The sequence below is a fragment of the Podospora pseudocomata genome, chromosome 3 (assembly GCF_035222375.1).
Source record: "Podospora pseudocomata strain CBS 415.72m chromosome 3, whole genome shotgun sequence".
NCBI lineage: Eukaryota > Fungi > Ascomycota > Sordariomycetes > Sordariales > Podosporaceae > Podospora > Podospora pseudocomata.
This window is the reverse complement of record NC_085887.1, coordinates 2,161,826-2,188,266: the sequence shown is the minus strand read 5'-3', so window position 1 is coordinate 2,188,266 and position 26,441 is coordinate 2,161,826. Positions and strand designations below refer to the sequence as shown.

Sequence of the window (26,441 nt, the reverse complement as noted above, 5' to 3'; positions counted from 1 at the left end):
AGGAGAAGAAAGGGCGGCAAAAGGACGAGGAGCAAGAGGAGAAGCACATCTGTCCGATTTTCATGGAAGACCTGTTTGAGCAGAGCTTCGACGGGGTGTTTGAGTTGCCCTGTCGTCATCGGTTCCACCTCTCATGTGTGCGGCCGTGGCTGGGGTTGGATAGTGTGAGCGGGAATGATATGGGATAGCCTCTCCATTTTGCGAGGGATTGTTCTTATTGTCGACAAAAGGTGACGCTGCTTGGGTTCGTGCGGGATGCGGATGACAAGATTCGGAAGGATAGAGAGGGTCGAGTGGGTTTGGGTATCGAGTGAGGGATGGGAGGGATCGGATCTCTTTTCTTTTGGGATTGTATATAAGTTATCCATGATTGGGATGTGTTTTTTAAGAGAGAATACATACCAAATCATGGATAACTTATCTACAATCCAAAATAAGATGGATATAAAAAGGTTGGACAAAAGAGAGCGAAACTATGATCGACTCAGCAAAGTTCGGGAACACCATCGATTGTGTACATAGCACCAGGTTAGATCACTCGTTTATACACACACCTCATCGTACACATCTTCATAATCTCATTACAAGCGAGTGGCAGCAGTGGCATCACAAGCTACCTAGCTTTCCAACGCTTCCACCCTCCCCCTCACTCCCAAACACCACTACCATTATCTAAGTATTTATCTCATGCAAAAAAACAACGGCAACCAATACCTTCCCCCGTCACCTCAAACTACTTGTTCAACGAATTCAGCCTCCTACACTGCGGCATGGGAAAGTTATTAGCCAACTCCATCTTGTCCTTGTTATAAGAAAACCACCCCGTCGCCTGGTCCTTCAGCTCCTGCTTCCTCTGCATCTCCTTCTCACACTCGATCCTCAGCTGCTGCACAAACACCACCTCGGCCTGCCTATCCAACCAGTTGAACTTGGCCGGGGTGTAAGACTTGATGTCGGCCTTGTTGAGGTAGTACTTTGTCTTGTAGTTTGGCATCATCCTCTCGACAGTATACGACGCATACGGCTGGTCAAACACCATGCTCGGCGTCGCCGGCGTCGTGATGGTCGTCAACCCGGAGAAAATAGACGAAATGATCGGAAAGATGAATAAGATGATGATGGGTAAAAGTCCCAGTATCGTCCCGAGCATGCTGGCCGGTGGTTCCTCCTGCCCGGGGTTTCTAGGCCTTGCTCTTGGTCTACCGCCGCCGAATTGGTGGACTCTTATCCCCGGCCCGCCCATGCCGCCGAGGTTGAAGAAGAATTGTCCGCCGTCCATACCTGTTCACTTGTCAGCATCCATTTCTTTTCATCTCCCTCCCAGAAGTACTCACCCCCAAAAGGCCCCCCAAACCCACCACCCATCCCCCCGCCACCACCCCCAAAAAACCTAGCAAACATTTCTTCAGGACTAATTTCCTCCTCCCAACCCCCGAAACCTCCCCCCCTTGGCCGCCCCCCAAACCCACCCATCCCTGTTCCCTCCCTCGCCGCTGCCCTGGCCGACTCAAATCTACTATCGGGATCAGTCCCAAACCGATCAAATTTATCCCTCTTTTCCTTATCCCCCAAGACACTGAACGCTCTCGCGACCATCTTGAACGCCTCGTCCGCGTGCTCGTGCCCGTTTTTGTCGGGGTGTGTCAAGAGGGAGAGCTTGCGGTATGCCTTTTTCACCTCGGAGTCGGTGCATGTTTTTTGGATGTCGAGGATCTCGTAGAAGGCGGTGGGGGAGCAGCGGCGGATGCGGAGGACGGCGGCTTTTTGGTCGGGGGTGTAGGTGCGCGATTGGGAGCCTTGGTTGTGGCCGTTGTGGGTGGAGGAGGAGGCGCCGGCTGCTGTGCGGGAGCGGGCGGTGCCGTCGCTGGCGGAGGCGCCGGAGGTTTTGGCTTCGGGCATGGTTGCCCTTGGGACTGCGGTGGTGTTGAAGTGGTGGTGGTGGCGGTGGTGGTGTAGTAAAGGGGGTGATGTTGGAGTTGGATATCTATCGGCTGTCGGAGACGGGGGGAGTCGCAAGACCGGTTGGTGGAATCAGATTTATCTGTCGCGGCAAGAATTCTCTCTTCTGAGATTGGGAGAGCGATGATAAAAAGCAACAAGAACTGCCTTTGCGAAAAGAGAGGTCGTAAAAAAGTTGGATTGCGATTGGATCTTGCAGAGTCGAACGCAAGCGAAACACCACTGGTGACAGACAGCGACAGGAGGACACACCGGAAAGCGTGGCTTTTTTGGAGACCGCCGCACACTGACTGCAGCGCCCCCACATTCGCTTTTCTATATCACCCCCACGAACAACATCCTTCCAGAAGTTGAAATGAAACGCGGAAGCCAGAAAAAATAAGATGATAGATTTGTTGAATATAGTTCAATTCAGACATCTATTTTCCATTGTGAATCCATCACACACCCGTGACACTGGTGAGTGAACTCTTCCTCCTGCTGCTGTTCCAGAACCATCTGATTCTCCAGTGCCAGGGACAACAACCCGTTGGCCCGTGCGTGACGTTTTTTTCCCCGGCAGGGGGCGCTGTATCGGTTGCTTAGTCATCTCACTTGCCCTGTCGCAGCGGCAGAACCAACCAAACGACGTCACTGGTTTTTTGGGGAAAAGTTCATTATGGATTTGTGTGAGTGAGTGAGTGAAGAGTAAAGCGAGTGAAGTGAGCGACAACATGTGGAGATGAGACGACGAGATATTGGAGACTTACGACCGCACTGAAGCTCTCTATTCAATCGATACTCAGATACCCGTCTTGAAACCGTCGACCAAATACCAGTGCTCAGAATGGCTTCAACAAACCAAGACAAAGTCACCTTCCGTGACACCATCCGCGCCTGGGGCAGTAAGTCAACTCCTAAACACCACTCTCACACATCCCCTATCTGGCCCACCCTCCTCCCCTTCTCTTTCTTCCCCCTCCTCATTCACCATCTTGATACTAATACACCCCCAGCATCCTCCATCCCCCCAATGACCCTCTCCTCCCTAGCCCTAGCCCTCCACCTCCGCCCTTTCCAACCCCTCCCCTTCCTCTTCTCCCCCCTCCTCGCCTTCTCCTCCTATCTCACCCTCGCCGGCTTCAAAGTCGACGGCGCCGGCACAAACGCAGCCTGGTCAGGCATCTACGTCCTCCTCGCCTCCCGCCGCTCACCCCCGGGCGGCGTCCGCCAAAAGTTCATGTCCCTCCGCGGCGGCGTCCGCGGACTCGCAATGGGAATCGGCGCCATCAACACCGTCTGCGGAGCCTACGTCTACGCTACCGGCGACCGCAAGGCAGAAGAAGAAGAGAGGAGGGAAGTAAACAGGTGGGGGGTGTATGATGATTAAAACTTGCTACTCAAAACTGGAGATAAAAAGACTGAAAAAGGGGGAGATGGCAATAGGATTTCGACGATGTGGCATGCGAGTTCAAGGATGGAATGACACAAGGCTGGTTGTTTGTCTTCTCAAAATTTGCATAGTTTCTATCGACGCTTCTCCCACCAGTTGCCCGGCAAAAGAAGCACGGCAGCCATACCTAGCCAAAAAGCTCAGCATGGACATACCCGGGGGCGAGTAATATCACCCCCATGTCTCTGTCTTGTACATATAAAATATACTATACAACTAGTGTAGCATAGTCCCCCTCAATAAACGGGTTCTCACTCAAAAAAGACCCAAAAAAATGTACCCAGAGAGACAAAAGAAAACAAAAAGGAGGCTACTAGGGAATAAAAAAGATGCTAGCCGCCAATAAAAAAATAACTAAGAAAAAAACGCCAGGGAGACCACTTCAGCACTTGATCAGTCTCCGCTCCCTTGTCCCAACGAGTCTTGAGGGGTTTCTATGCCACTATGCCATCCCCGTCCCAAAAAATACCGATGCAGTATATCAAAGGTAAGGGGGTTGTGTGAATGCAATAATATCAGACAGCCTCGCCCATGGTGACTCGTCCCACGATCCCTGCCGATTTCTCCTCTTGTCCCAATCTACCCAAAGCTGTGCCATTGCACTACTCTTCCAACACTTTGCCTCGCTGAGGCGCCGCTGATATTAGCTTGGTGCCTGAAAATAGCCAGATGACGGTCATGATGAGGGCGAAGAAGGTGGCTCGGAGGAAGTTTCGGGTTCGAAATGGCAAGGTCACCTCTCGAAAAAGGTTCGAAATGTCGGCCGGCTCAAAGCCGGTGATGTAATTTACGTCACAGTCTCGGACCTTCGGCTCGGCGTACTTCTTGTACTCGCTAAGCACGTTGCCAAGCTCCCAGCCAGAGAGTTTGCGCACCACACCAACGACACACCCAGTGCGATGCTGTCATACTGTCAGAGAACTGCTTCGTAATAATGCAAAATCCGGACTGAATTCATACCTTGCCGTGATTGCAGTGAATCAGCAATGGGTGATTCCTGCGGTCCAGAACCAGCCGGAGAATTGACCTCATGGTGGCAATCGGGATGGCCTGCTTCTTGGTGCCCTTCATGTCAAAGACGCAGTGGTTGATGCCATTCCTCTCAATGAACTTGTCATAGCCTTGTGGGAACTCTTTTTGTACAAGGGTGCTGCGTTTCATGTTAGTAACAGCTTCCTTGCAAAATTGAAGAGCAGAGTGGGTGGTGCCTACACAATTGTCTTCAACTTCAAGCCCTCGATAAAGCCATAGTCCTCCGACTGTGGGAAACTGCTTCTGTAGACGCCTGGAACAACGACACCAAAATTGGAGGGCCGGCCCTCGGTTGGAAGTATCCTGTCCAGCTCAAGAGCTGATATTGAGCCAGACTCGAGGTCGTCATTTGGCGGGTGAAAGGCATCGCGGGGTCCGGTGGTGGATGTGCGGTGTTTCTGACTTGAGAGTTGAAGCTGTTCCACATCTCTCTCCGGGTCGGCGGCATGGACTGATGGCGATGACTCGAGGCTGGATTGACTGCTGTAGGTGGTAGATGTCGACGCCGTGCTTCTTCTCTCGTCCCCATTGGCCTGATATTCCAGTGTTTGTTTCTCCATTTCGTCTTCTTCGATGTATGGCCGAGCACTCCTCTTGGACATGACAACTTTCCCTCCTTCAGACATGGCGAAGAGACCGAGAGTCGTTTTTATGGCAGTGCCAGCACCCATGACAGGAGGTAACAGGTAGAATGGGTGAAGCCAAGGTTGGGTAGTCGTTATGGGGCAGATTGGGAAATGTCGGATCCGATCAGACCAGGAAGTGGGCGGTGGAGCAGTGGATGGCGGTCGCCGGGGTGTGGTCTCACGGGACGGTCGGAGGAAGCCGTGAACAATGCAGGCGAGAGGTGGATCGTCGGCCAAGGTGGTCGGGTCGGTCAAGAAGGCCGGGACTCTTTTTGCTTTTTGAGTTTTTAGGAGGACGAAGTGGAAGTGATGCCGGGAGTCGGGGACCGGGAGTCGCGAGTTAGAGCGGGATGGTTGGGTAATAAGAGTGGGTGGCTCGGTGGGCAGGATCAGAAAGAGATCCTAGGCACCTCTGAGTGGAGGGCGTTGCTGGTGATTACGGTTTCCCCATCTTGACAGAGAGAATTGAGAAGGTTCTTTGGGATTAAAAGAAAAGAGAATGGAATAGGGGGGCTGCCTTGCCTGTCGCAAAGCAAAAAGCAGGGCGAGAGGGTGCTGTGCTCTGGCAGCTCGAAGCGATTTGGTTTGTGGGCTGTCGAAGGTAAAACAGTGAAAGAAAGTCAAACGTGTGAGGGTGCGGGTATGGGGATGGGGCCCTGGTTGTGGTTGATGAGTGGAGCGCTCCACCAAAGACGGTGGGGTGGTAGTGGCTGCACAGTGTCAATGAACGGGCATGCCACTGCGCGAAGCGTCCAGCTGTCCAGCCGCGGGACGACGGGAGCTCAAACTGGGTTAGGGTCACGGAGAAAGACAAAGTCCGTCTTTTTCTTGATCTGGAATTCTCTCCCCCTCTCCTCTCTCTTCGCTCTTCTCTCCTCTCTCTGCTACTCTCTCTGACGAAAAAGTCGACGTTTCCTCGCCACCAACAGCCAAAAAGAGCTGGAAGAGTCCCTGCAGTGAAAGCCTCGTCGAGGCACTCTAAATCCCTGTCCGTTACACCGAGTTTGTACCTGTACGGAGCTACGTCGGGGTTAAACGTTGAGAACAGAGGTAGCAAACTTGAGTTCCTACCTTTGCACAATGACATCTTTCCCCTCCCACAGCGCCGTCAGCGTACGCCATGCAATTCCCCCAGGTCGTACCCCTTCCCCTTCTTTGAGATTGGTGATATTTCCCTTGATTGCACATCACAGAATACAACCCCAGGCCGCGGGCGGGGGATACGGTTAGCAACAATGCTGTCGTAGAACCGTCTCGTTTCCCCCACACGAACTCTAGGTTCTCCGCTTCTTGGCGGCGAGTCGCGTGCATAGCGCACAGCATAGCACAAAAGTCACCATGTTCTTCTTTTCTTTTCATCACTTGGGACTTTTCCTTGCGCTTCATGTGGCTGCTCGAAAGCCACGTTGACAAGTGGATGATCAGTTTGTTGACGCCTGATCTAGTAGCGTAGTGTACCCGCCTCATCTGTGACCGAGCGAACGCGCGGAGGAGATGCCAGATCGCTGCACGCTCACACGGCACACTTCTTCCCTCAGAAGCGAGGCGGTCAATCAAAATATCGATCTAGACTCACTACCCGGATGGATCCGATTTGGGTGAAACATTATCCATCCCCTAAATCGTCGAGTCTTTTTTGTCTATGCAGCCAAGTCTCTCAAGAGATGGGAAATCCAGTTCATTGGTAGACCTGCCCACAAAGAAACATACGATTTCTACATCATGAATAAGAACACTGCACTGCTCTTAATACCGCAGATATTTCCAATCCCCCCCCCCGCCTTCTCTCCCAAATCAATCCGTCTCTTCGGGACAAAGGACACTGCGAAGCGAGAAGATGGAATTGGAAAGCTCTCGCGTGTAAGAGCTATGTCGCGGCCTGGATTCCGCGTCGGCCTGGCACAAAATACGTCATAGGTCCCTCCAGCTAATTGTATTTTCTGGGGTCAAGGGTGTGTCCGTGCACTCATCAAAGAGAACCCTGAGAAAACACCCCACGCAAATCAAACTTGTGTTTCACTGTGATTGGTAGAAAGTCAACACAGTTTCTTGACGCTATTTCCACTTCCTGAACAAGAGAACAAAAATCAAGAGACTGAACTGACGCAGTACACTGTATTTTCCACGCTCGCGCGTTTACCAGTTAAAAAAGCGAGGCTTGACGGTGGGATTGTGTTGTGGTAGACGTCAAACTCGGCAATGCAAGCCCCTAATGCACCCCAGTTTGGATGCACATCCCACGCTGGGCCACCTGGGATGTCAACCGCCCGCTTTCGAAACCAACAAAACAGCCAAATCCCACGCCGCAGTTCGCAGCTGGTTTCGCCAAATGAACCAATCTGAGGAAGCTTGGGGGGGAGACTGCTCTCGTGATCACACCCAAATGAAGCCTGGAATTAATAACACCGAGCAAAATAGGGGATGGTTTCGAACGAAGCCAGTTCTTGCTTCTCACTAACCGCTTCTGGTACCCGCAAACCATTCCTCAAGGCCTGCACTGTTGTGTTCGGTCACGTGTTGCGCACGTGACACCTGGCTGTCACCGATCGCACACTTCTTACCACATCCGAGAACCGATATGGGACAGTTGGAGAGATATTCCTCTGTGGTGAAACAAATAGATGCATCTATGCAAGACTTCTACGTGTTTACAGTCGACCTCGATATCCTGTTCGTCCGTAATCCCGGTAAAAAGTCCATTATCGTCGACCTCATCTCACTCACGATGATTACCAGATCTCTCATCATCCCTCCATGTTCATTAACCACATAATCACGACTCGTCACCACTACCAATCTCACACATCAACCCAACCTCCCCGGCACAAAAGGATGCCCAGCACTCAACCCCCCATCCACCGCCCACGCCTGCCCATTCACATAACTACTCTCATCACTCCCCAAAAACAACGCCACCCTCGCAATCTCATCCGCGTGTCCCCCCCTCTTGAGGGGATTCAGCTGCCCAATCTTCTTCTGCGTCCCCCTCTGCCTTGCCATCTCAAACACAGGCGCCGTCATCCCCGTCTCGATCAGCCCTGGACACAGCGCATTAATCCTCACCCCCGTCCCCGCCAGCTGATAAGAAATCGTCTGCGCCATTGACACCACCGCCGCCTTTGAAGCCGAGTAGCTCGTATCACCAGCATTACTCCTCAACCCCGCCACCGACGCAGTAGCAATAATACTCCCCCCCGGAACCTTTTTACCTGGACTGGTCTTTTGCATCGCCGGGGCGGCGTGCTTGGCTGCCAAAAAGACAGACAAAGAGTTGACGCGCATCGTTTCCATGAAGCCGGATGGGTCGACGTCGGTGAAGAGGGCGTTGGGGCCGATGGTGCCGGCGTTGGCGAAGAAGACGTCTAGCCTGCCGTAGGTGTTCATGGCGTGGTTGATGACTTCGACCACAGAGGGCTCGTGGGCGGCGTCGAATTGGCGGGTGTGGACGTCGACTGAGGGGTAGAGGGTTGTGAGCTCTGCTTTGTGGGCGGCGAGGTTGGAGGGGTCAAAGTCGCAGATGTAGACTGCGCGGGCGCCGTTTTGGGCGAATTGGTGGGCTGAGGCGCGGCCGATGCCGAGGAGGGAGTTGGCGCCTGGGAGGTTTGTTAGCCCTATGTTGATGTGTTTGAGCATAGGTGAAGGGTATGATATATGAACTTACCAGTGATGATGACCACCTTGCCGGCGGCTCGGGGGGTGGTGGATTCAGGGGCTACTTTGATGATGGGGGCGAGGCTGGAGCTGCCGGAGAGGTGGTTGGCCGTGGCCTCGAGGCGGCGTTTGGCTTGGTCTGACATTGTGATGGAAGATTAACTACTACCTGGGACGTGAGGAATTACAGGGTGAACTTCTCGTCAATTCAAGAAGATTGAGAGGACCTTTTAATGAGATGGACGGTTGAGCATGTAAGACGGTAATGCTCGGTGTGAAAGGCGGGGATGCGGTTAGGTGGGGCCGAGCCGAGGCCAACGGAGCATCCGACGTCAATGTCTCGGTTGGGAAAACCAATTCCGTCCTCATCTCCATTGCCAAATGGACTTTCGTTGACGACTCCAATTTTTTGTTGATGTTGTTGGCGAGACCATGGGAGCATGGCCATGTTTGGGGGTTATGACATTGGGGCGGTTCACGATGGCATTGCGCAAAATTGAAGACAAAAGACTTTGGTTCACGACTGCATCGAGAGTCCAACTCGCCTCGTAAAAATGGCTATTCAAGTGTCTTCGCCCGATGGTGTGTCGGTGAAACACATGCAGCATCGCGCCTTCTTCATGAGCAGTTGTTGGGCAGTGCCTCCTGCTTGCGCCTTCCTTCAAGCATCGATATACTTAGGCAGCAGTCACCAATCAGGCCAGCCCAATTTGAAGTTGCACTTGTCTCAAACCTTATCATTTCGCTCTTTCATCCCATCTCAATTGTTCTTCTCACGCTATCTCTCATCTTTCGTCATGTCCAGATACACAATCGCCGGTGCTTGGCAGGGCCTCAAGGACACGGTGAAGCCCATCTTATCGGAAGCCTACTACGAAGAATATTACGCGAGAGTGCCAGAAGATTAACCCGTGTCTGAGGAAGAACCTATCGCAGCTCGTCTGTCCATTTAGAGTTCATAATAGCTGTCCGTTGTACTGACTGCGATCCAGGATTGCGAAGAGAATGTGGCGGTAACGGAACCTCATCAATACACGCCGTTTGTCAGACTCGACTACCAGCATCAGGCTTCTTCGTCTGTTGCCAGGATCTCGTCAACAAGATATTGAATGCGAGCTGTATGTCACCGAGTTAGCCGCCCGCGGTGGACCGTTATGAAGCCCTCTCCTACGTGTAGGGCGATGCCTCGCCGACGACCCCTATCCAGGTCAACGGCGACACTCTACAGATTGGCCTGAACCTTAGAAGCGCCTGTTGAACCTGAGGCTGCTTGGCCGTCCCAGAGTACTTTGGGTTGATGCAATTTGTATTAATCAGCAGGAATACGACGAGAAGCCTGGTCAGATCAACATGATGGGTCAGATATATCGCAGTGCATCACGATGCGCTATCCGGCTCGGCAAGGCACATGTGTCAAAATCGAAAGATGTTCCCCAGAGAGACACAAAGAAAGCTTTTGCTGTTCTTAAGATGCTCAGAGAGGAGGCGGTCGAGATGAAGAAGTTGGGCAAGAAAGTCGAGCCACACCAAGGCGAGATCTACAAGAAGCTGAGGGCTGATATGAATGTGGAGGATGCCGTCTTTGAGAACAAGTGGTGGAAGGGAGTATGAACTGCTCAGGAAATCATTGTCGCCAAACGAGCTCTAATGGTAAATGGGCCGCATCAGATGGAGCGAGATTTTTCCGTGACGCCATTCAGCATGGCTTAGACCTAGATCTGACAGCCTGGACCGTCGATGTTCTCGGGGTTAGTATCCCGCATGTTACGGCAGTGTTTGAGGACGTCCAACGGATTCGGGACTTGGCAACAACACCAAGCTCAAACCCTTGCCGATGAGCTTCTCGGGCATTTGATCCATACACGGGCGCGTGACGCTTCCGACCTTCGAGACAAGATATTTGGTGTCTTGAGCTTTTCTGGTGGTCGGTTTGAAGATGCTGGGGTCGCACCGGACTACCGGTCTACTGCCGCCCAGGTATGTCGGGATGCTGCTATTCGAATCATTACTGTTTCTGGGAATTTTGATATCTTGGGTCTCTGCATCCAAGTTGAGACGCCAACAGCACCCAGGGGTCCCTCATGGGTTCCAGACTGGAGCGTACAATTCGCGATCGCTTCCCCTCTGGTATACGACGCACTTGGACAACCTCGGAGTACACATGCTTCGAAGGGGTCACCGCCTGTATCTTGGCGTGCTCAAGGACATGTGATCGACATTGTTGGTCGTCTGGCCCCCATACAGCGCCAATTCGACATTGTCGAAGGTGTGCCTTACACAGTGGAAGAGGCAGGAGAGACTTCGGGATTTAGGGAGTCCATGGTGGAGTTGTTCGGCATTGCTTGGAAGACCTTGGTTGTGAGTATCCCCTTTTTGGCCGTCTATACTGAGTGGGAGAGCTTTACAAAGGAGCTCCATCCAACGAATCCTGACCCCATCTCAGCAGATGCCATGTCAATATTCTGCCAGACATTGTGCACCGGCACACTTATGCCCGGTGGAAGAGAGGAGACGGAAAGGGCCTTTCATGACTGGCTTCCTGCTCTATCAACGATCAGGAGGCTTATGGCCATGAAGGCAGACAAGAAGGCAGATAAACTGTTCAAGACGGCAAGTTTGCTTGGGTATACCAGGAAGAGGCGGCAAAGCTACGGGTACTTCATTCCGTACTTATCGCAAGTGAAAGAGCGGAGGATGGGAGCCACAGTTAAAGGATATCTCTGTCTGCTTCCTTGAAACACAGAACCGAATGATCAAGTTTACATTGTGAGTGGTGGTAGGGTGCCTGTGGTTCTTCGACCACGCAGTGACGGAACGGCTGAATTCATCGGCGAGGCTTATGTGCATGGAATCATGAATGGCGAGGCTTTTAAAACAGAAAGCTGCACCGACGAGAGAATAAGATGAAGCTGAAAAGACTGTTGAGTAGACTGGGGTCCCCAACATGTCGATGCCGTCAACGTCGCAATATCAACGTTGAGGCTGGCTCGATCGGAGCTCAAACACGGGAGCATTCGACACACCTTTGAACGCCATCGACCCAACACGAGGGAATGGCACACCCACCAGCCATTGGATTCTTTTCAGAAGCACCTTGTTGCCACGAGCCCATCAATCTTCCAGCCCTTCGGGCTGTCTGCCCGCACGCTCATCACCACCACCACACTTCGGACACGAGGTTCTGTCGAACCGAGTTCTATTGGCTTGGCGGCCGATCGAAGCTGGCTTGTCTTGAAGAAAGTGCGGGTGGCGTCGACACCATTTTCCAGGTCGCCGACCTGGGCTTTTTCACCATGTGCAGAAAGGGGTGGGAGTGGCTGCTTCTAGTAGGGCTGGAGAAGCGCCCCGTCTTCCGACCCGATCGAAGCAAGACAGGAGTGCTAAGAATAGATGTCTTTCTTTCAAGATGCAGGTTCGGGGTCGTATGCATGACTGTCAAAATGCGATGATTCGACCACCGCTTTATGTACGGTTCTAACCCCCCTAACCTTTGTGCCTGGTTGGTAGCTAGAAGGCCGCGTCACCAGAGAGGCAGACCACTTGCTCGGAGATGTTAGGGCCGGCTTATCAATTCCGGCAGTTGTCTTTTTACTTCTCTATCAGCCGCAGTACGGGGGAGGGGGATTGTTTCGACTTGTTCAGATTGTTCGGGTGGAAGCATGGAATACAACTGTCTCATGCCGCCAACCATCGACTGCAACTCCTGCGGCTGGATTTCGAGAATATTTTCTGGGCTTCTATGGGGGGGAGGGGGTTTTCACAGTACACCTAGGATCTTTTCAGCCTCCTACTCCACGAGAAGGATCAAAAACGGTGGTGGCTTTTCAGCCGTTGTGATCACAGGATGTGTGTGTGGTTGGGAGGAAACTGGGATGACCTCATAGCTTTGCTCCTCCTCCTCCTCCTCCTCCTCGATGACGCACCATTGTTGACGGGTAGTGAACAACTGATGAGTTTGCCAAAATGACGGTGAAACCCAGTATCTTCGAGAGCCCAACTGTGGGGGTGGGGGAGGGGGGGAGCTATAGTAGCAAACATGACCCAAGGGCTAAAGCATGAGCTTTTCGTTTCTATTTAGCAAACATTTCGAGGGTACAGGAGCCCCTCCGCAGCATATGTACTGCATCAACACACGACAGGTTTTTTTTCTCTGTCTGGTTGCCGTGACCTGACCTGACCTGACCTGACCTGACCTGACCATGGGTGCGGGTGGGATGGTCTCACTGCGGGAAAACCTGTGTGAGGGGGGGGGTTCATTGGAGGGCAGAGGGAGGAGATGTAATTTTGCTTGTACGTGCATGGAAAGGTTAATAAAAGGTTGGGCAGGTTGGTTGGGTAAATGGGGGGGATTATTACACCGAGGTGCGGTGATGTGCACAACGGATTTTGGTGAGAGGAAGCCCTTTGGGTAGGTGATGAGGAGGAGTTACTTAGGTGGGGAGCGGTTGTGAGACTGTGGGCTGAAATTGGGAGAGGCGGGTTTGTTCGACGTTGGGAAAAGGGAGGATAACACGAGGTTTGAGGGTTTCGTGAAAGTTCCCCCCAGGCTTTGCTTGCTGGGTTTGAATGGTTGATGATAGAAAGGTGTGATTTGGTAATGGGTTTGGACAAGATGGTTGGGTCATGGAGATGGGAATGGAGATGAACCTACGACAACGGACGGGAAGGGGAGACGGTAGAACACGCCATTCGCCGTTTCATTTTTCGGCTTTCGCGAATCTGGGATCGACGGTACAGGCTTGAGATTACCAAGATTTTACCTCCGTTGGGTGTGTGTGGGCGGGACGGACGGCGACGGACGGGGTGGAGGGGAGAAGAGAATGGGGACAGGGGGTTGTGAGAAGGCTGCAGGAGGGCGAGCGGTACCTGGATTGTTTTATGCAAGCCTACACGGTAATCCACATGGCCTTTTTTTTTTTTTTTTGATCGAGGAGAGCTGATGGTGTAGTAGACGGGGTTGCGTGGGGAAAGAAGGAAGCCATTGGGTGAGAGAGAAGAGGCGTGAGTGGCGCACAAGGAAGGGCGGGGGGACGGGTGGTTGCAGATTCGTCAGTCTTCGACTATGTGAGATTTTTTGTCCTGCATTCCGGTCTTCATACGAGACTATTCTCGTCGGGCGGCGGGATGGTGCAGCGGTTGTGTAACGGTAAGTCCACTTGTCGCCAAGGGGGATTTGGCTTGCGAGTAGTGGGTATCTTGTACCTACCATTACGCAGGTGCGTGTGTGTGTACCTTGCTCTTCCTTGATCCGCGTCTCGAAAACCCCGTCTGTCTAGGGGACCCACTGTCTGGAACCAGCACACACACACACACACACACACGCACAGGAGGTGGTGGTGCCGCCCGTCCTCCCGTTCAGAAATGGGGCACTGGGGGCAGCCGTCTGATCTCTGCTCATCTATCGTACCTCTGGGCAACGCTGTGTTGCCATCGCTCAGCAGTCACGGGCCTGGTACTTGCCCCATTTCGAGAAAACGGGGGACACAAGATGGGGCTCATCATTTTGTGAAGAGGGAGGGGGTGGTGATGGGATATATAGACTGGGAATGCTTTTTTTTCTGTTGCGCCCGTGCCCACCTTTTTCTGACCCCTTTTCCGTTTTCTCTCACTTTTCCAGATTTTTGTTTCGTTTTGATCACTCTGATTCGGACCTGTCACATCGCGACTTTTCATCATCCATCAAACGGACACACGGCTTGCCCACCTTACCTTTGCCTTGCTTGGGCATCTTTGCTTTTCGGAGGCAGACAGGTATAGCTGAGACTGTTTGCCTCCGACTTGTTCGTTTGTATAGGGCTTATTAGGCTTGAAGCACAGCAGCTCAATCTCTTTCTTTTGGAGACAAGGCTTTATTTGGGGGGGAAGGTCGCATGGAGTCTTGATCTGGTCAGATCACCGACTACTATTACTACTACACACCGACATTACCTCGAGAAATGGAAGGATCAAGAGTAGGGATCTCGGTGGAAGTGGTCGACCAGCAGCACAACGAGGAAAAGGACGGCAGCTGCGAGTGTCATATCAACAAGGCGGAGATCCAAAAGGGGGCATGGAACGAGGACAGGAGCGAGTGCATATCCAACTGTAAGACGCAGTTTCTGCAGTCGATAAGCCCGGGATGGAGTGAAGCGGCGTCGGGATGGGCGGACGTGTGCGGCAATCTCAACTCAACGAGCAAAGGTGTCGAGGTTGCTGAATACAGGTTTTGGTCCCTTTACTGGTGCGACTCGGCGTTTTGCGGGGTAGCGATAGACCAGAGCAAGGGACTGGGGCAAGATCGTGAGTAACAAGAGAGCGGAGGCGAGGTGGTCTGATTTTTTGTCTCGGACGAGAAGGCTAAGATGTGGTACACAGCGAATGTTGATTCGATCATCACCACCTGTGACAAGTGAGGCCTCCTCTTTTTTTTGAGACCAACTTGGAGGTTGCTGACGATGTTTTGCAGTAATGGGTTCAAACCGATTATTGATCCTGGACCACCGCACGAGGACTTCAAATGCAGCACCGAGGGGGATGGAGCGGGTTCGTGTACGGACAGTTCGTTTTCGAGGCTGCAGCTGACGTCGTCGGTGACATGGGAGTCTTCGGCGTTGCTGCCAACGGCAGCATCTGCGACGGCTGTGGGTGTGGGATTGGGTTCTGTGAGCACGGTACAAGGTACGACCTCTGTTTTGCAAGAGTCTGACTTTTCTCGTCCTCCACTGGCAAATACCTTCATGGCACCAGAGAGCCAACAGACGGAGGCTGTTCCCCCTCTGCCCACAACAACCCCGACGACGGCAGAGATATTTACATTCACGGCAGAAACAAAATCGACCTCATCGGACCCAACAAAACTACCGCCAATGAACGGACTGGAAACAAGTTTCCCTGTCCCATCATTTCCCGCGAGCACATTTGCTGTCTCGTCAATATCCTCCCTGACGACATCGACATTACTGACAACAACTTCAACATCATCCACTTCATCAGCCACACACCCAGCAGCATCAAAAACATCCACCTCTACCTCTGCCCCTGTCGCCTCAGCAACAGCAGCCGAGAACGGCCTTTCCAACCCAGCCAAAATCGCCATCGCAGTCTGCGCAACCATCGCCCTCCTCATGCTCATCTGCGCTCTGTTCCTTTGCCTCCGCAAGCGAAAACGCGGCGGCGAATCATCGCCCCCCCATCGCAGCCTCCGCTCCCGACTAGGCCTCAACAATGGCAAATGGGGGGGCGGCAACAACCCAACACCGCTAATCTCACCGGCAAGCTCCCTGATGGGAACAACAGCCAGCAACCAAGGCATCACCCCGCCTCTCCGCCTCCGCCAGAGAAAATTCATCCCTTCTCTTTTACCGTCTATCCTCCGCCCAGGAGGAGGCGCCCGCTCGGGCTCACCCCCTTTGACGCCCCTCACGCCGCAGCACAGCACAGGCGGGGTTTTCCCGTCAAGCCCGATTTGCACCCCCACGACTTCGAAGCTGGTTCCTAGACATGAGAGGACGCCTGGGGGGTACACGGGTGGGTTGCCGCCTATTCCTGCGCCGGTTCCGATGTTTGTGAAGGATTGTGGGAGGGGTAGTGGTAGTGCGGCATCTTCCATGACGGCGGCGACAACGAATAATTTCTTTGGTGGTGGTGGTGTTGGGGGGGTTTTTGAGAAAAGTCCATCATCATCGTCACCTGCGCGTCCGAAACGACCGCATGATGGACCGTTGGAGATTCCGGATTTGTTGGTTGGTGGTGGTGGTGGTGGTGGTGGTGGTAGTAGTACGGGGAGTTTGGTGTCGCCGCCGTTGAGCCCGCCTCCTACTAGGGCTTTGCCGGCTACTCCTCCGGTTGGGACGACAAGAGCAGGGGGGAATGGGAATGGGAACCATTGGTCGGTTGTGTCGAGTTCGTCGAGTAATTACTCTAGTGAGGCGGGTAATGGTGGCAGAGTGAAGGGGATGGGTTTGGGGGGAACGCTGTATCATCACCAGAGGGGGAGTGCGGGGGTTGGGAAGGAGAGGGGGAGTTGGGGGAGTTGGAGTGGGACTACGGCGCAACAGCAAGGGACAGGGACTATTGGAAAGGCGATTGGGAGTGTGAGGGATAAGGATAGGGTTGGGAAGGGGGAGGAGGTTAGTCCGAGGAGTAGTAGTAGTAGTAGTGGGAGTAGTGATACTGTTACTGGGGGGACGGTGAAGGGTGGGACGACTGGGGGTAGGGGTAATGTTGGTAGTTTGGGGGAGGGGGGGCGTATTTAGAGGGTTAATAACTAGGTAGGTGCCTAAGAGGGAGTAAGAGGAAGAGGGTATACCATGTGTGACTTGTGGTGTTTTTTTCTTTTTTTCTTTTTTTCTTTGGTGGGGTTGGTTGGACATCAGGTTTGTTTCTTTTTTTGTGATACAGAGTATCAGTTTCATGTTTTGACTTTTTGTTCATTTACACTGAGCATTTAGTGATAGGGAAAGGGGGGGTAATGATTTGGAGTAGGGGTAGGTATGATACCAGGGTTTTTTGTTGTTGGATACACATACAGAGAGAAAAGACAAAGACAAAAGACAAAAGATTTTTTTTTTGGAGATGAAAAGAGAGATGGAAAGAGAGGTTAAGATAAAAGCTGCTGGTTAGCTAGACGGGATGTTGGGAAGCTCAGGGGAAAGTGTTTGAGAGGAGAGAGGTGGAGTCGGTATAGTAACAGAGATGGAATTACTCGGGGTGGGAGTGCCTGTATGGAAGGGTTGAATATGGCAACAGGGAAAGTTAGATAAAAAGAGGTTTCGCAGTTGTAATCTTCAAGGCTTTGACCATACTATATCTTGTTGCCTCGGCTGGACTTGGTGACCGAAAGCTCCAGAAACAGCTGGCTGAGTTGGCCAGACCACCGGATACTGAAAACAGACTGCTGTGTTTTGTTAAATAGAGAATTGTTGCTGCAGAGATGACGCTGGTTATTGAAGGAAAGTTGACGCCGTTGATGGTACTCGAGCACAGGACACAGTACCAGGGACGAGCTCGCCTTGCCGCTACGGCCCAGAACACTGAATGGGCCGTTTATGTGTTTTTATGTAGTGCTTTCTTCAATGCAAGGGAATCGTCATGACAGCGGTTCACGAGCGTGAGTTGGTGATGTACAAGGTAAAGATTGTCATGACAAGGCGCGACGGGAGAAAGGATCGACAGCCACTAGTAGTGGTGCGCAATGCAGGTGAAGCTTGTTGTTCGGCAGTTGGGGCTTAGGTAAGGATTTGACTTGATTCGGAATTGCACTATCTTAATAGTGCGAGGGGGAATGGGTCGAGCATTGGGGGAGAATGACAGGATGAAACGGGTACTAAAGGGGATGAGGATCGAGGCTTAGATAGGCAAACAGTACTCTAGAATTAGTTGGGATAGTATAGCGGAGGGAGGTGGTCTTGGTTGGGTTTTTTTCTTCGAGGTTTGAGGTTTGAGGTTTGATGTTTGTTGTTGCTGGAGAAAAAGCACGGGCCACGTTTGTGGATTGCGTGGTGGAAGAGGAGACTAGTTAAAGGATGCCTGTCGCTGCTGCTGCTGCTGCTGCAAGCACTTGACTTGCCGAGCAGCTCTGCCTTGCTGGAGTTACAACTGCCCGCCGCATTCCCAACGCCGCACGCCCGCCGCCCCTATGACAACACCAGTGGTTCATGCGACCTGACTGACAAGACCTTTTGCGACAGCAGCAGTGTTTTGTTAATACTTTTACAGACAACCACCGACAAACACCCGCCCTCACGAATTGTTTTCCAACCTCCAAAAATCAAAACAATGCCACCCCCCCTCTTCTCCTGCCGCTAAGCCTTCGATCCCCATCCAACAACACCACAGCACACCGCACCACCACAATGAACCTCTCCCCCCCTCTCGAGCGCACAATCTCCCAACAATCCCACACCTCCGTCCGCTCCCGCAACACCTCCCGCCGCCCAGCAGCCAAAAAACAACAACCCCCCTCCAGCTCAGCAAGCTCAGTGATAGGAGGCGAAGACAGCAAATCCCTAACCTCCTTCCCCTCCTTCTCCCCGCGAGAAGAAGAAACATGCTGTTTCCTCAACAACAACCAACAAGAAGAAGACAGTGGCAACACTCCCCTTCCTCCTCCAAGCAGCACGACCCCCTCCCGCAAACCATCCACCTTCCTCTCCGAAATCGACCAACAACCACCCCGACTCGAACCCGAACAAATAATCCCCACCTTGCTAACCACTCCTCACACCGCCGGCCCTTTATTCGAAGACTCCCCCCCCTACCGCAACCGCCTCCCCGGCGCGCTCCACCACGCCGATGACGGCCACATCGAGCGTCTAATCGCCAGACAGGGCGGGGCCGTCAACCTAGTAAGGCAAATCGCAGAGGACTTAGCAGCAAGGGACGCGCAAATCGCTCTGCTCCGTCGTCGGGCCGACGAGAGAGAGCGGGCTCTCAGAAAAATCATTCTCGAGTGTGGGCTCTCCAATCTTGATCTCGAGACCCGGTTGAGGGTGCTGCTTGAGGAAGTGAGGAGCCAGAGACGACAAGGAAGTGGCGAGGAACTGGAGGATTTGATCGGGGACGCGCTGGAGGGGGATGTGAGGCTTGATGCGACGATAAAGGGGAGGGTGGTCAAAGAGCGGGGTGCAAATACTGGACAGCAGCAGCAGCAAAAGGGGACGGGGAGGGGGTGGAAGGAGTATTTGTGGGGTGGGACGGGTACTAACAAGGGGGATGGGAAGGGGGAGACGACGGCGGTGAAAGGAGGGGCGAGGCAGTCGATGCCCGAGGATTGGTTTAAACCACCAGCGGAACAGCAGGAGGAGCAAGCACAACAAAGCTCCAGTAGGGCTTCAAGTGTGAGTTCTGCTCATGCGGCGAGGAAGCCTTCTCTGGCGAGCATGGCGTTGAGGCTTGTTGCTGGCGGCGCAGCGGGGAATAGGGATAACGAAGGCAGGGGCCGTGCTAGCAGCGCTGCTGCTACGCAGGCGGGGGGTCCGCTCAGGGGATCGAGCGCTTCCAGTGCGAAGACTACGGCTTCTAACCGGGCCGTGTCGGCGCAGGCTGGCGGGCCAAAGGCGCTCATGCAAATGAGACGAACGACTGCCGGTGGGAGCACCAGACCGATGGATATCCCCGCCAGAGGGCAAGTTCCCGAACGATGGGACACCATGGGGGCGAGCCCGGGAAAGACTGCGATATTACGACATCAGAGCTATGGACCTGTCGAGATGGACACGATCCTCCCGCCCGAGGCTCAGCCGCCTACGCTGACGCACATCTACAATAACTTTGTCGGGTCAGAGTATCTGACCGATCGGTTTGGGTTTATTTACGACCAGAGACGGAAAAAGAGGCAGAGGGAGGCGGCGCAGATGGCGAAGCAGGGGAAGAGGGGGAGTAGGACGGAAATGTTGACTAATGGACGGGGAGGGATGAGTCCGGTGATGGCGGGGGATGATGACGGGGCGAGTAGTGGGAGGTGGGACGTGTTGAGCGAGAGCGGGAGGCCGGACACGCCGTGCTCGGGGACCACGACCGAGGAGCAAGTGAGAGGTGGAGGCGGGAACGAGGAGAACGCGAAGCCGAAGAGGTGGCAGGATTACCTCAAGATTGCGACGTTTCCGACTGAGTTGCTCTCGCACACGCCGCTGATCAGCGCGCAGGGGTTCGAGGTTTTGGAGGGAGGGGAGGTACCACCACCAAAATCGCCGGGGCATTCGCCGAGCATCATGTCGGAGGAGAGGGGGTTTTTGCCTAGTGCTACCACGACGACGGTGTCGATCGCGCCGATGATGGAGGAGCACCAGGAGCCGGTGGTTAGTTCGGTCTTGAGCTCCTCGGTGTCTGCCCCGGCAGGGGTTGAAGAAGAGGATGTGGGGACGCCTCCTGGATCGACGACCCCGGCGAAGGAGGATGCCGAGCCGGTGAGGTTGCTGTTGGAGAATCTGAACAGGCTGCATGATTCGCTTCAGAGGGAAAGGACAGTTCGCTGGAACGAGTTTCTTCGAAAGGTCCGCGCCGAGAGGAAGCGGGACGGCGAAGCTGCCGCCGCCGCCGCAGCAGCAGCAGCAGAAGCCAGATTCCAACGAGCCACGGCCGTCATGCCGGAAACTCGCCTCGGAGACGGGGAGCTCATCGGCGTCGCCAGCCTCGGCGTCCAAGGCAAAGTCGGCAGGGCAAAAGCAACCGAATTCCGCTCGCTCTTGCTGGGCGGCATCCCCGTGGCCATGAGAGCCAAGATCTGGTCAGAGTGCTCCGGCGCAAAAGCACTGCGCATACCGGGATACTACGAGGATTTGGTCAGCCGCCCCGGAGAGGAAGACGACCCCCAAGTCGTTGCTCAGATCAAAGCCGACATCACGCGCACCCTCACCGACAATATATTCTTCCGCAAAGGGCCCGGAGTGGGCAAGCTGCACGAGGTTCTGCTGGCCTACTCGCGCCGCAACCCGGACGTGGGGTACTGCCAGGGGATGAACCTCGTCGTTGCCAATCTTTTACTTATCACGCCCTCGTCGGAAGACGCGTTTTGGATCCTCGTCGCCACGGTCGAGCAGATCCTCCCGTCGGGGTACTTTGACCACTCGCTGCTTGCGTCGAGGGCAGACCAGGTCGTCCTCCGCCAGTATGTCTCTGAAGTGCTGCCGAAGCTGTCGGCGCACTTTGACGACCTGGGCATCGACCTCGAGACGATGACGTTTCAGTGGTTCCTCTCCATCTTTACCGACTGCCTGTCTGCAGAAGCGCTGTTCAGGGTCTGGGACGTGGTGCTCTGCACGCCGCACGACGGGGGCGCGTTTCTGTTCCAGGTGGCGCTCGCGCTGCTGAAGCTGAACGAGGGCCAGCTTTTGGGGTGCGGGAGCCCGGCGGGGGTGTACACGTACATTAACCATCAGATGACGAACCATGCTATTTCTATTGACGGCTTGGTGCAGGCGAGCGAGGGGTTGAGGAGGTTGGTGAAGAAGGAGGATATTGAAGCGAGGAGGGAGAGGGCGATTGAGCTGGAGAGGGAGCAGGTTCGGTTGAGGGAGGAGAGGTTGGCGGAGCGGAGGAGGGTTCAACAGCAGGATAAGGTGAATGGCAAGGGGGGGAATAATAACAGGCCGAGGGCTCTGAAGAAGGAGAGCAGTCTTTTGGTTTTGGGGGGGAGTGGTGGTGGTGGTGGTAGTAACAAGGCGGGTGCGGTACCCGCTGTGGTGAGTGGGGAGATGGCCAGTGGGGCTACGACGCCGAGCGGGATGGGGAGTTTGAGCAGGGTGGGCAGTGCTTGTCCTAGTCCCATGTTTGGACCTGAAAGGGGGGGACTGGGGAGTAGGAGTGTGAGTGGGAGTGATGGGTTGTTGAGTGTGGAGGGGTTGGTGGGGATATCGAGTGGTGGTGGTGGTGGTGGTGGTGGTGGTGGTGGTGGTGGGTGATGAGTTATGATACAACAGCATACAGCACAGCACAGCATAGCCGGGACGGCATTTCCTTTTGTTGAGGGTTAATTTTTGGCAGTGGGAAGATTGAAGAGTAGCATCATATCCTTTTTTTTTTTTTTTTGGGGGAGAGTTTAGGGAAAGGAAAGAGAAGATTGGCTGCTGGAGGGACATGGGAGAGGGTATGGAGGTGGCTTCTTTCTTTCTTGTTGTGGTTGATACCCCCTGGTAGCAATACTATGTGTGTTGTGTAAAGAGAGGAGATATAGACATAGACAAGATATGAACGCTGAAGAGGAGAGCTATGGCTTCTGCGTGTTGAGTTGGATGTGCTGGTTTGCATCCGGTGTTTTGCTGTGATGATTTGACGTGATTTTACGAGTTCAGACGCACAACCGAGGAGAAGAAATGTTTATACAGGGAGCATGAAACTGTATGGAAGGAGCCATGAGTGAAAGATATGGAAGGAGTGATGATGGATGGAGTGAGGAAGGTACGATTGGGGTATTCTTGAGACGGGAGGAAGGTGCTTCTACTGGTGGGGAAGGTTCTATGGTGGGAGGGAAGGGGCCATGGTGGGGAGAGGGAAGGGGCGAGGCAGCATGAAGAAGGGTCTGATGCGACGAGGGCTTTCAGGTAAGTCCTTGGGAGCTTGCCAATATGTTTATGGGTCTGCTAGTTGTGAGTGAGATTGTGGGCCACGAGAGAGCTAAGGCATGGTGCTGATTGAGTTCTGGTGAGCATAGCTACAGCCCCCAAGTAGACTATCCAAAATGACTGCCTCATCCACGAAAACGATCATTCTCATATATTGTAAATTGATCAGCTCATTCATTAAAGCCTCGCGATTTTCCTTGCTGGTTACGGAACATGGAAATAACTGCCGGCTCCAAGCCTCTCTGCATCGAGAGCCTCATGAAACCCAAGCACAAAAAAGCTCCACCTGTCAAAAAAGATAATCACCTCTTGGACTCACCTCTCAAGCAAGGGGCATACCGACACACCGCGGCTTGGAGCGGTCTTGGCCTGTCAGGGAGGGGTTGGACTTTTTTTGGCCCTTGTTCAGCGTTATCGGATCACCGACCGGGTTTAGTTACCGGGAAGGAAGCTGCCGCGGCGTGGGTGGGTCAGGGACGAGGGCGAATGCACAATTCATTCATTCAGGCGTGGCGTCTTGATTTGTTTGGTGATCTCGAGAGGTCAAAGTCCTGGATGAGGATTTTGCCTCTGGAAGAGAGCTATTGATGGTGATTGCGAGGTGAGTACGTAATTGCCGTCATAGCTCCCTTCGGCGGGAACCGAGTTGAGCTTGGCTGGGCCATGGTTCTTCCTGATCTGGATGGCCTCTTGACATGACTTTGTCTGTTTCAGTCTTTGACGTTTGCGTTGATTATTGTCGAATTGGGGATCCATATTTCTGGAACACCAAGCATAAAGAATAATATGCCACACTGGGATTTATTGATGGTCAATGACGTTGGCGATCTTTTGGAGGGACGGAATTGAGTTTCAACCCAGGGGGAGTGGCGCCAACGAGTCGGGCGATGCAGCTACTTGCGCTGAATCCCTCGTATGAAGCTGGGAAAAAGAAAAAAGAAAAAAAATAGCGTTTCGCTGTTCGAGAACGTGGGTTGTTCTGAGGGAGGTGGTTGACTTACATGTGATCGAGAGACTGACAAGGGTCTGGAGGATCAGTGGGTCCTGGGCTAAACCGGAAGCGGGTTCCTGGTTACTTGGGGGGTCCTTTCGACTGGTTTTTCCCGATGCCACTGACATGGTTTGGTGATGCATACGATGCATGTCACTCTACAGGCGAAGTGAGGTTGCAGAAACATGCCACTTGTTGGTTTGCGCGGCTCGACGCCACACAAAGTTGCTTTGCAGACGGGCCTTCCGGAGTTTGTTGAGGCATCTCTCGGAGGTTGAGCTTGACTCGAACAAACTGCCTCGGTCAAGTTAATGGTTGGAAAGAAGACGTGGGCGATCGAAAGAGATCCCATGGCATGGTGTCGATAGGTTTGTGAGACGGACTCGAATTGGGCTGGCAATGGCTCGGTATCTGACATCGGACAACGCTTGCGCGACACAGGGGGACTGCCGCCGTCGGATGTGGGATCAGGGCGGTTACCCCAGCCTGAGGGATGTGTAACCAACCCAGGAAGCTGCAAGCTGGCTGCATCATCAATCAAGCTTATCAGAGAGGACAGAACCGCAGGAGGAAGATGATGTCTCTGATGCTCTTTGTCTACTAGCCATCTGCACACTAACCAAGCAATATCCCAATTGTCCCTGTCAATCTGAGACCAGCATGTCGGGAGATTTCCCCAGGCTGTTGAAAAGCAACGGCCAAGGCTGTGTGTGTTTGTAGTGCTTTTTCACATGCCAGGCAAAAAGCGTGGTGGGTGAATGATGGTGGGGTTGTGAAAAAGTGGGGTCGATAAGAGAGCTCCCTGTTGCGCAATTGGGGAGGGGGTGGTGTGCTATGCCTCGTCTTAGTGGTTAGTTCGACAGTCCCGTCACACGCTGGCGATAAAGATGAATTAGGAACTGGACCAACTTGGACCGCTTGGACGGCCGGGTCCATGAAAGAAAAGGTTTGGGTCCAAACGGTGAACTTGGTGCGCCCGCCTGTCACATGAAATACAACTTTCCTGGCATTCCATCACCGCATTCCTCCTTTTCCCACCACAATCTCTCGCCTTTTCTTCCTCGCCTTCCATCATTGCCATTGCCCCCGCCCAGGTATATATTTCAGGTAGATCCCTCTTCCATTCATCTTCCTCTTGCTTCACTCCTTGTCCATTCCACTCTTTCGTCAGTTCTAACATGCCGCACAAGGTCTACAAGATGCCTACCTCCAACGTAGTGAACGGCGACTCCCCTCACTCCGCTACCATCAGGGTATGTTCTGATAACACCATCTCCTCTCCCAATCCTTCAACAAGCAGCTTACCCCTATGTTCAACAGCACCTTCTCACATACCCCTGCGTCCAAGATGGTGTGAGAACAGTCAAATCGACTTCCGTCGGCTCCAAGGCCGTTGACCTCAGCAATGGTGTCTACCAATCCCTCGCCCAGAACGTATTCCCCTACCTCGCCGGCCCTTACTCATTCGTCGCCCCCTATGTGGAACGAGTCGACAGCGTCGGCGACAAGACCCTCGAGGTCATCGAGGAGAAGTTCCCTGTCGTGAAGAAGCAGCCGGGCGAGATCGTCGAGGGAACCAAACAGATGATCTTCTCTCCTTATCACGCCGGCCGCTCCGTGAAGGAATACGTTCTCTCCATCTTTGAGACCAAGAAGCAAAGCTGCGGCGACTCCTGGACCGCCTACCCCACGGCCGTTGTCGCCACGACCTTCTACCTCATCGGTGAGACAGCCATCAACGCCGGGGATTACATCATCCACAAGAAGGAGGAGGAGGAAGGCAAGACGGGCGCTCAGAGGCCCGCTCAGAGACCCGCCAACGCCAACTAGGCCCGGCAGACTTAATCTTCAAGTGGCTGGCAGGTCGGGTGTACAACCATTGTACTACACTTAGTTCATGGCGACAAGCAGCGACTGATGATACCCGATACCCCAATTTCTTTCGTCTTCCTCTTAGTCATGTAAGGGGCGGCAGCAACAGCTTTATCCTTTTTTTTATCTACCCTTTTTTGACACGACAACAGTTATCAAACTCGGCAAATCTGGATATGGATCTTTTATCTTCACGGCCTGGTCGTCTTGTTCGAAACAATCACTCTTTTTGTTTTCATTTTCGTTTGTTCATACGGCATCGTTGACTATTTCTTTTTTTTCTCTGCTGGGTTAGGTAGGGAGGGTGACGGAGAGAAAAGAAAACTGTTTGTTTGTGTCCTGTTTTGTTTACTACCAGGCAGAAATAGTTGTTTTTTTTGGTCTGGATTTCAATTGTATATATATTTGGAAAGGATAGATGGGATGAAATAGATGGTTATGAAATCGTATCATTACATTTTGATATTGTTCGCGTCGGTATGCATGAAGCGTGGGTGTGAGACTTGAGTTGAGATGTCGATAGAAGGAGAAAACGGTCCGGAGGTGGCGGGCGGGAGGCTGGATGAGGTGTCTAAGATGTCTCAGATTGTGCAGCCGCAATGCAAGGGGTCTTGAAGAGGTGGGTGGGTAATGAGTGAGTTTTTGGTTCCTGCATATCGCTTGAATCATAGCGGATGATGTCTTTTTTGCCTCATGGTTTGTTGTGATTGCGGAATTGGTTTGGAATGCATGTGAAGCGGATCTTTGAGAATAGGTCTTGCTTGCCCAAGAACAACACAGCAACCAAGAGTATTTAAAATTTAAGAGCTCTCCTATCGTGTCCGGAGACAGTCGACGAC

General features: G+C 53.2%; 8 protein-coding genes across 8 annotated transcripts; 5 read left to right on the top strand and 3 right to left on the bottom strand.

The window, feature by feature from the left end:
• Window positions 1-487: 487 nt before the first annotated feature.
• On the bottom strand, window positions 488-2,189 carry HLJ1 (Chaperone protein dnaJ). Its single transcript, XM_062888916.1, has 2 exons — window positions 1,335-2,189; window positions 488-1,281 (listed from the first exon to the last, which is right to left on the bottom strand). The coding sequence occupies exons 1-2, from the start codon at window positions 1,897-1,899 to the stop codon at window positions 734-736; spliced, it is 1,113 nt and encodes a 370-aa protein (XP_062744846.1). The 5' UTR covers window positions 1,900-2,189; the 3' UTR covers window positions 488-733.
• Window positions 1,493-3,596, top strand: QC762_306220 (uncharacterized protein). Its single transcript, XM_062888915.1, has 2 exons — window positions 1,493-2,843; window positions 2,955-3,596. The coding sequence occupies exons 1-2, from the start codon at window positions 2,786-2,788 to the stop codon at window positions 3,326-3,328; spliced, it is 432 nt and encodes a 143-aa protein (XP_062744845.1). The 5' UTR covers window positions 1,493-2,785; the 3' UTR covers window positions 3,329-3,596.
• Window positions 3,597-3,726: 130 nt separating this feature from the next.
• SIW14 (tyrosine-protein phosphatase siw14) lies at window positions 3,727-5,907 on the bottom strand. Its single transcript, XM_062888914.1, has 3 exons — window positions 4,604-5,907; window positions 4,352-4,541; window positions 3,727-4,293 (listed from the first exon to the last, which is right to left on the bottom strand). The coding sequence occupies exons 1-3, from the start codon at window positions 5,092-5,094 to the stop codon at window positions 3,994-3,996; spliced, it is 981 nt and encodes a 326-aa protein (XP_062744844.1). The 5' UTR covers window positions 5,095-5,907; the 3' UTR covers window positions 3,727-3,993.
• A 1,515-nt stretch (window positions 5,908-7,422) lies between these two features.
• Window positions 7,423-9,317, bottom strand: QC762_306190 (uncharacterized protein). Its single transcript, XM_062888913.1, has 2 exons — window positions 8,711-9,317; window positions 7,423-8,642 (listed from the first exon to the last, which is right to left on the bottom strand). Exons 1-2 carry the CDS (start codon window positions 8,844-8,846, stop codon window positions 7,855-7,857), a joined length of 924 nt encoding a protein of 307 aa, XP_062744843.1. The 5' UTR covers window positions 8,847-9,317; the 3' UTR covers window positions 7,423-7,854.
• Window positions 9,318-9,497: 180 nt separating this feature from the next.
• QC762_0054540 (uncharacterized protein) lies at window positions 9,498-9,809 on the top strand (the record flags this gene model as incomplete). Its single annotated transcript, XM_062883536.1, has 2 exons — window positions 9,498-9,593; window positions 9,693-9,809. The coding sequence occupies 2 exons, from the start codon at window positions 9,498-9,500 to the stop codon at window positions 9,807-9,809; spliced, it is 213 nt and encodes a 70-aa protein (XP_062744842.1).
• A 4,827-nt stretch (window positions 9,810-14,636) lies between these two features.
• QC762_306180 (uncharacterized protein) lies at window positions 14,637-17,470 on the top strand (the record flags this gene model as incomplete). The annotated part of the gene is made up of 3 exons (XM_062888912.1): window positions 14,637-14,979; window positions 15,055-15,088; window positions 15,146-17,470. 3 exons carry the CDS (start codon window positions 14,637-14,639, stop codon window positions 16,932-16,934), a joined length of 2,166 nt encoding a protein of 721 aa, XP_062744841.1. The 3' UTR covers window positions 16,935-17,470.
• Window positions 17,471-18,533: 1,063 nt separating this feature from the next.
• QC762_0054520 (uncharacterized protein) lies at window positions 18,534-22,079 on the top strand (the record flags this gene model as incomplete). Its single annotated transcript, XM_062883535.1, has 1 exon — window positions 18,534-22,079. The coding sequence occupies one exon, from the start codon at window positions 18,534-18,536 to the stop codon at window positions 22,077-22,079; it is 3,546 nt and encodes a 1,181-aa protein (XP_062744840.1).
• Window positions 22,080-24,587: 2,508 nt separating this feature from the next.
• Window positions 24,588-26,076, top strand: QC762_306160 (uncharacterized protein). The gene is made up of 3 exons (XM_062888911.1): window positions 24,588-24,837; window positions 24,921-24,983; window positions 25,051-26,076. Exons 1-3 carry the CDS (start codon window positions 24,718-24,720, stop codon window positions 25,558-25,560), a joined length of 693 nt encoding a protein of 230 aa, XP_062744839.1. The 5' UTR covers window positions 24,588-24,717; the 3' UTR covers window positions 25,561-26,076.
• Window positions 26,077-26,441: the final 365 nt, after the last annotated feature.

Coding starts and splice junctions, on each gene's coding strand:
- QC762_306220 (XM_062888915.1), top strand. CDS start 2,786: ATGGCTTCAACAAACCAAGACAAAGTCACCTTCCGTGACACCATCCGC. Junction 2,844..2,954: donor CACCATCCGCGCCTGGGGCA/GTAAGTCAACTC, acceptor ATACACCCCCAG/CATCCTCCATCCCCCCAATG.
- QC762_306160 (XM_062888911.1), top strand. CDS start 24,718: ATGAAATACAACTTTCCTGGCATTCCATCACCGCATTCCTCCTTTTCC. Junction 24,838..24,920: donor CGCCCAGGTATATATTTCAG/GTAGATCCCTCT, acceptor ATGCCGCACAAG/GTCTACAAGATGCCTACCTC. Junction 24,984..25,050: donor CTCACTCCGCTACCATCAGG/GTATGTTCTGAT, acceptor TATGTTCAACAG/CACCTTCTCACATACCCCTG.
- QC762_306190 (XM_062888913.1), bottom strand. CDS start 8,846: ATGTCAGACCAAGCCAAACGCCGCCTCGAGGCCACGGCCAACCACCTC. Junction 8,643..8,710: donor CAAGGTGGTCATCATCACTG/GTAAGTTCATAT, acceptor CAAACCTCCCAG/GCGCCAACTCCCTCCTCGGC.
- SIW14 (XM_062888914.1), bottom strand. CDS start 5,094: ATGGGTGCTGGCACTGCCATAAAAACGACTCTCGGTCTCTTCGCCATG. Junction 4,542..4,603: donor TTGAAGTTGAAGACAATTGT/GTAGGCACCACC, acceptor CATGAAACGCAG/CACCCTTGTACAAAAAGAGT. Junction 4,294..4,351: donor TTCACTGCAATCACGGCAAG/GTATGAATTCAG, acceptor ACAGTATGACAG/CATCGCACTGGGTGTGTCGT.
- HLJ1 (XM_062888916.1), bottom strand. CDS start 1,899: ATGCCCGAAGCCAAAACCTCCGGCGCCTCCGCCAGCGACGGCACCGCC. Junction 1,282..1,334: donor GTTTGGGGGGCCTTTTGGGG/GTGAGTACTTCT, acceptor ACAAGTGAACAG/GTATGGACGGCGGACAATTC.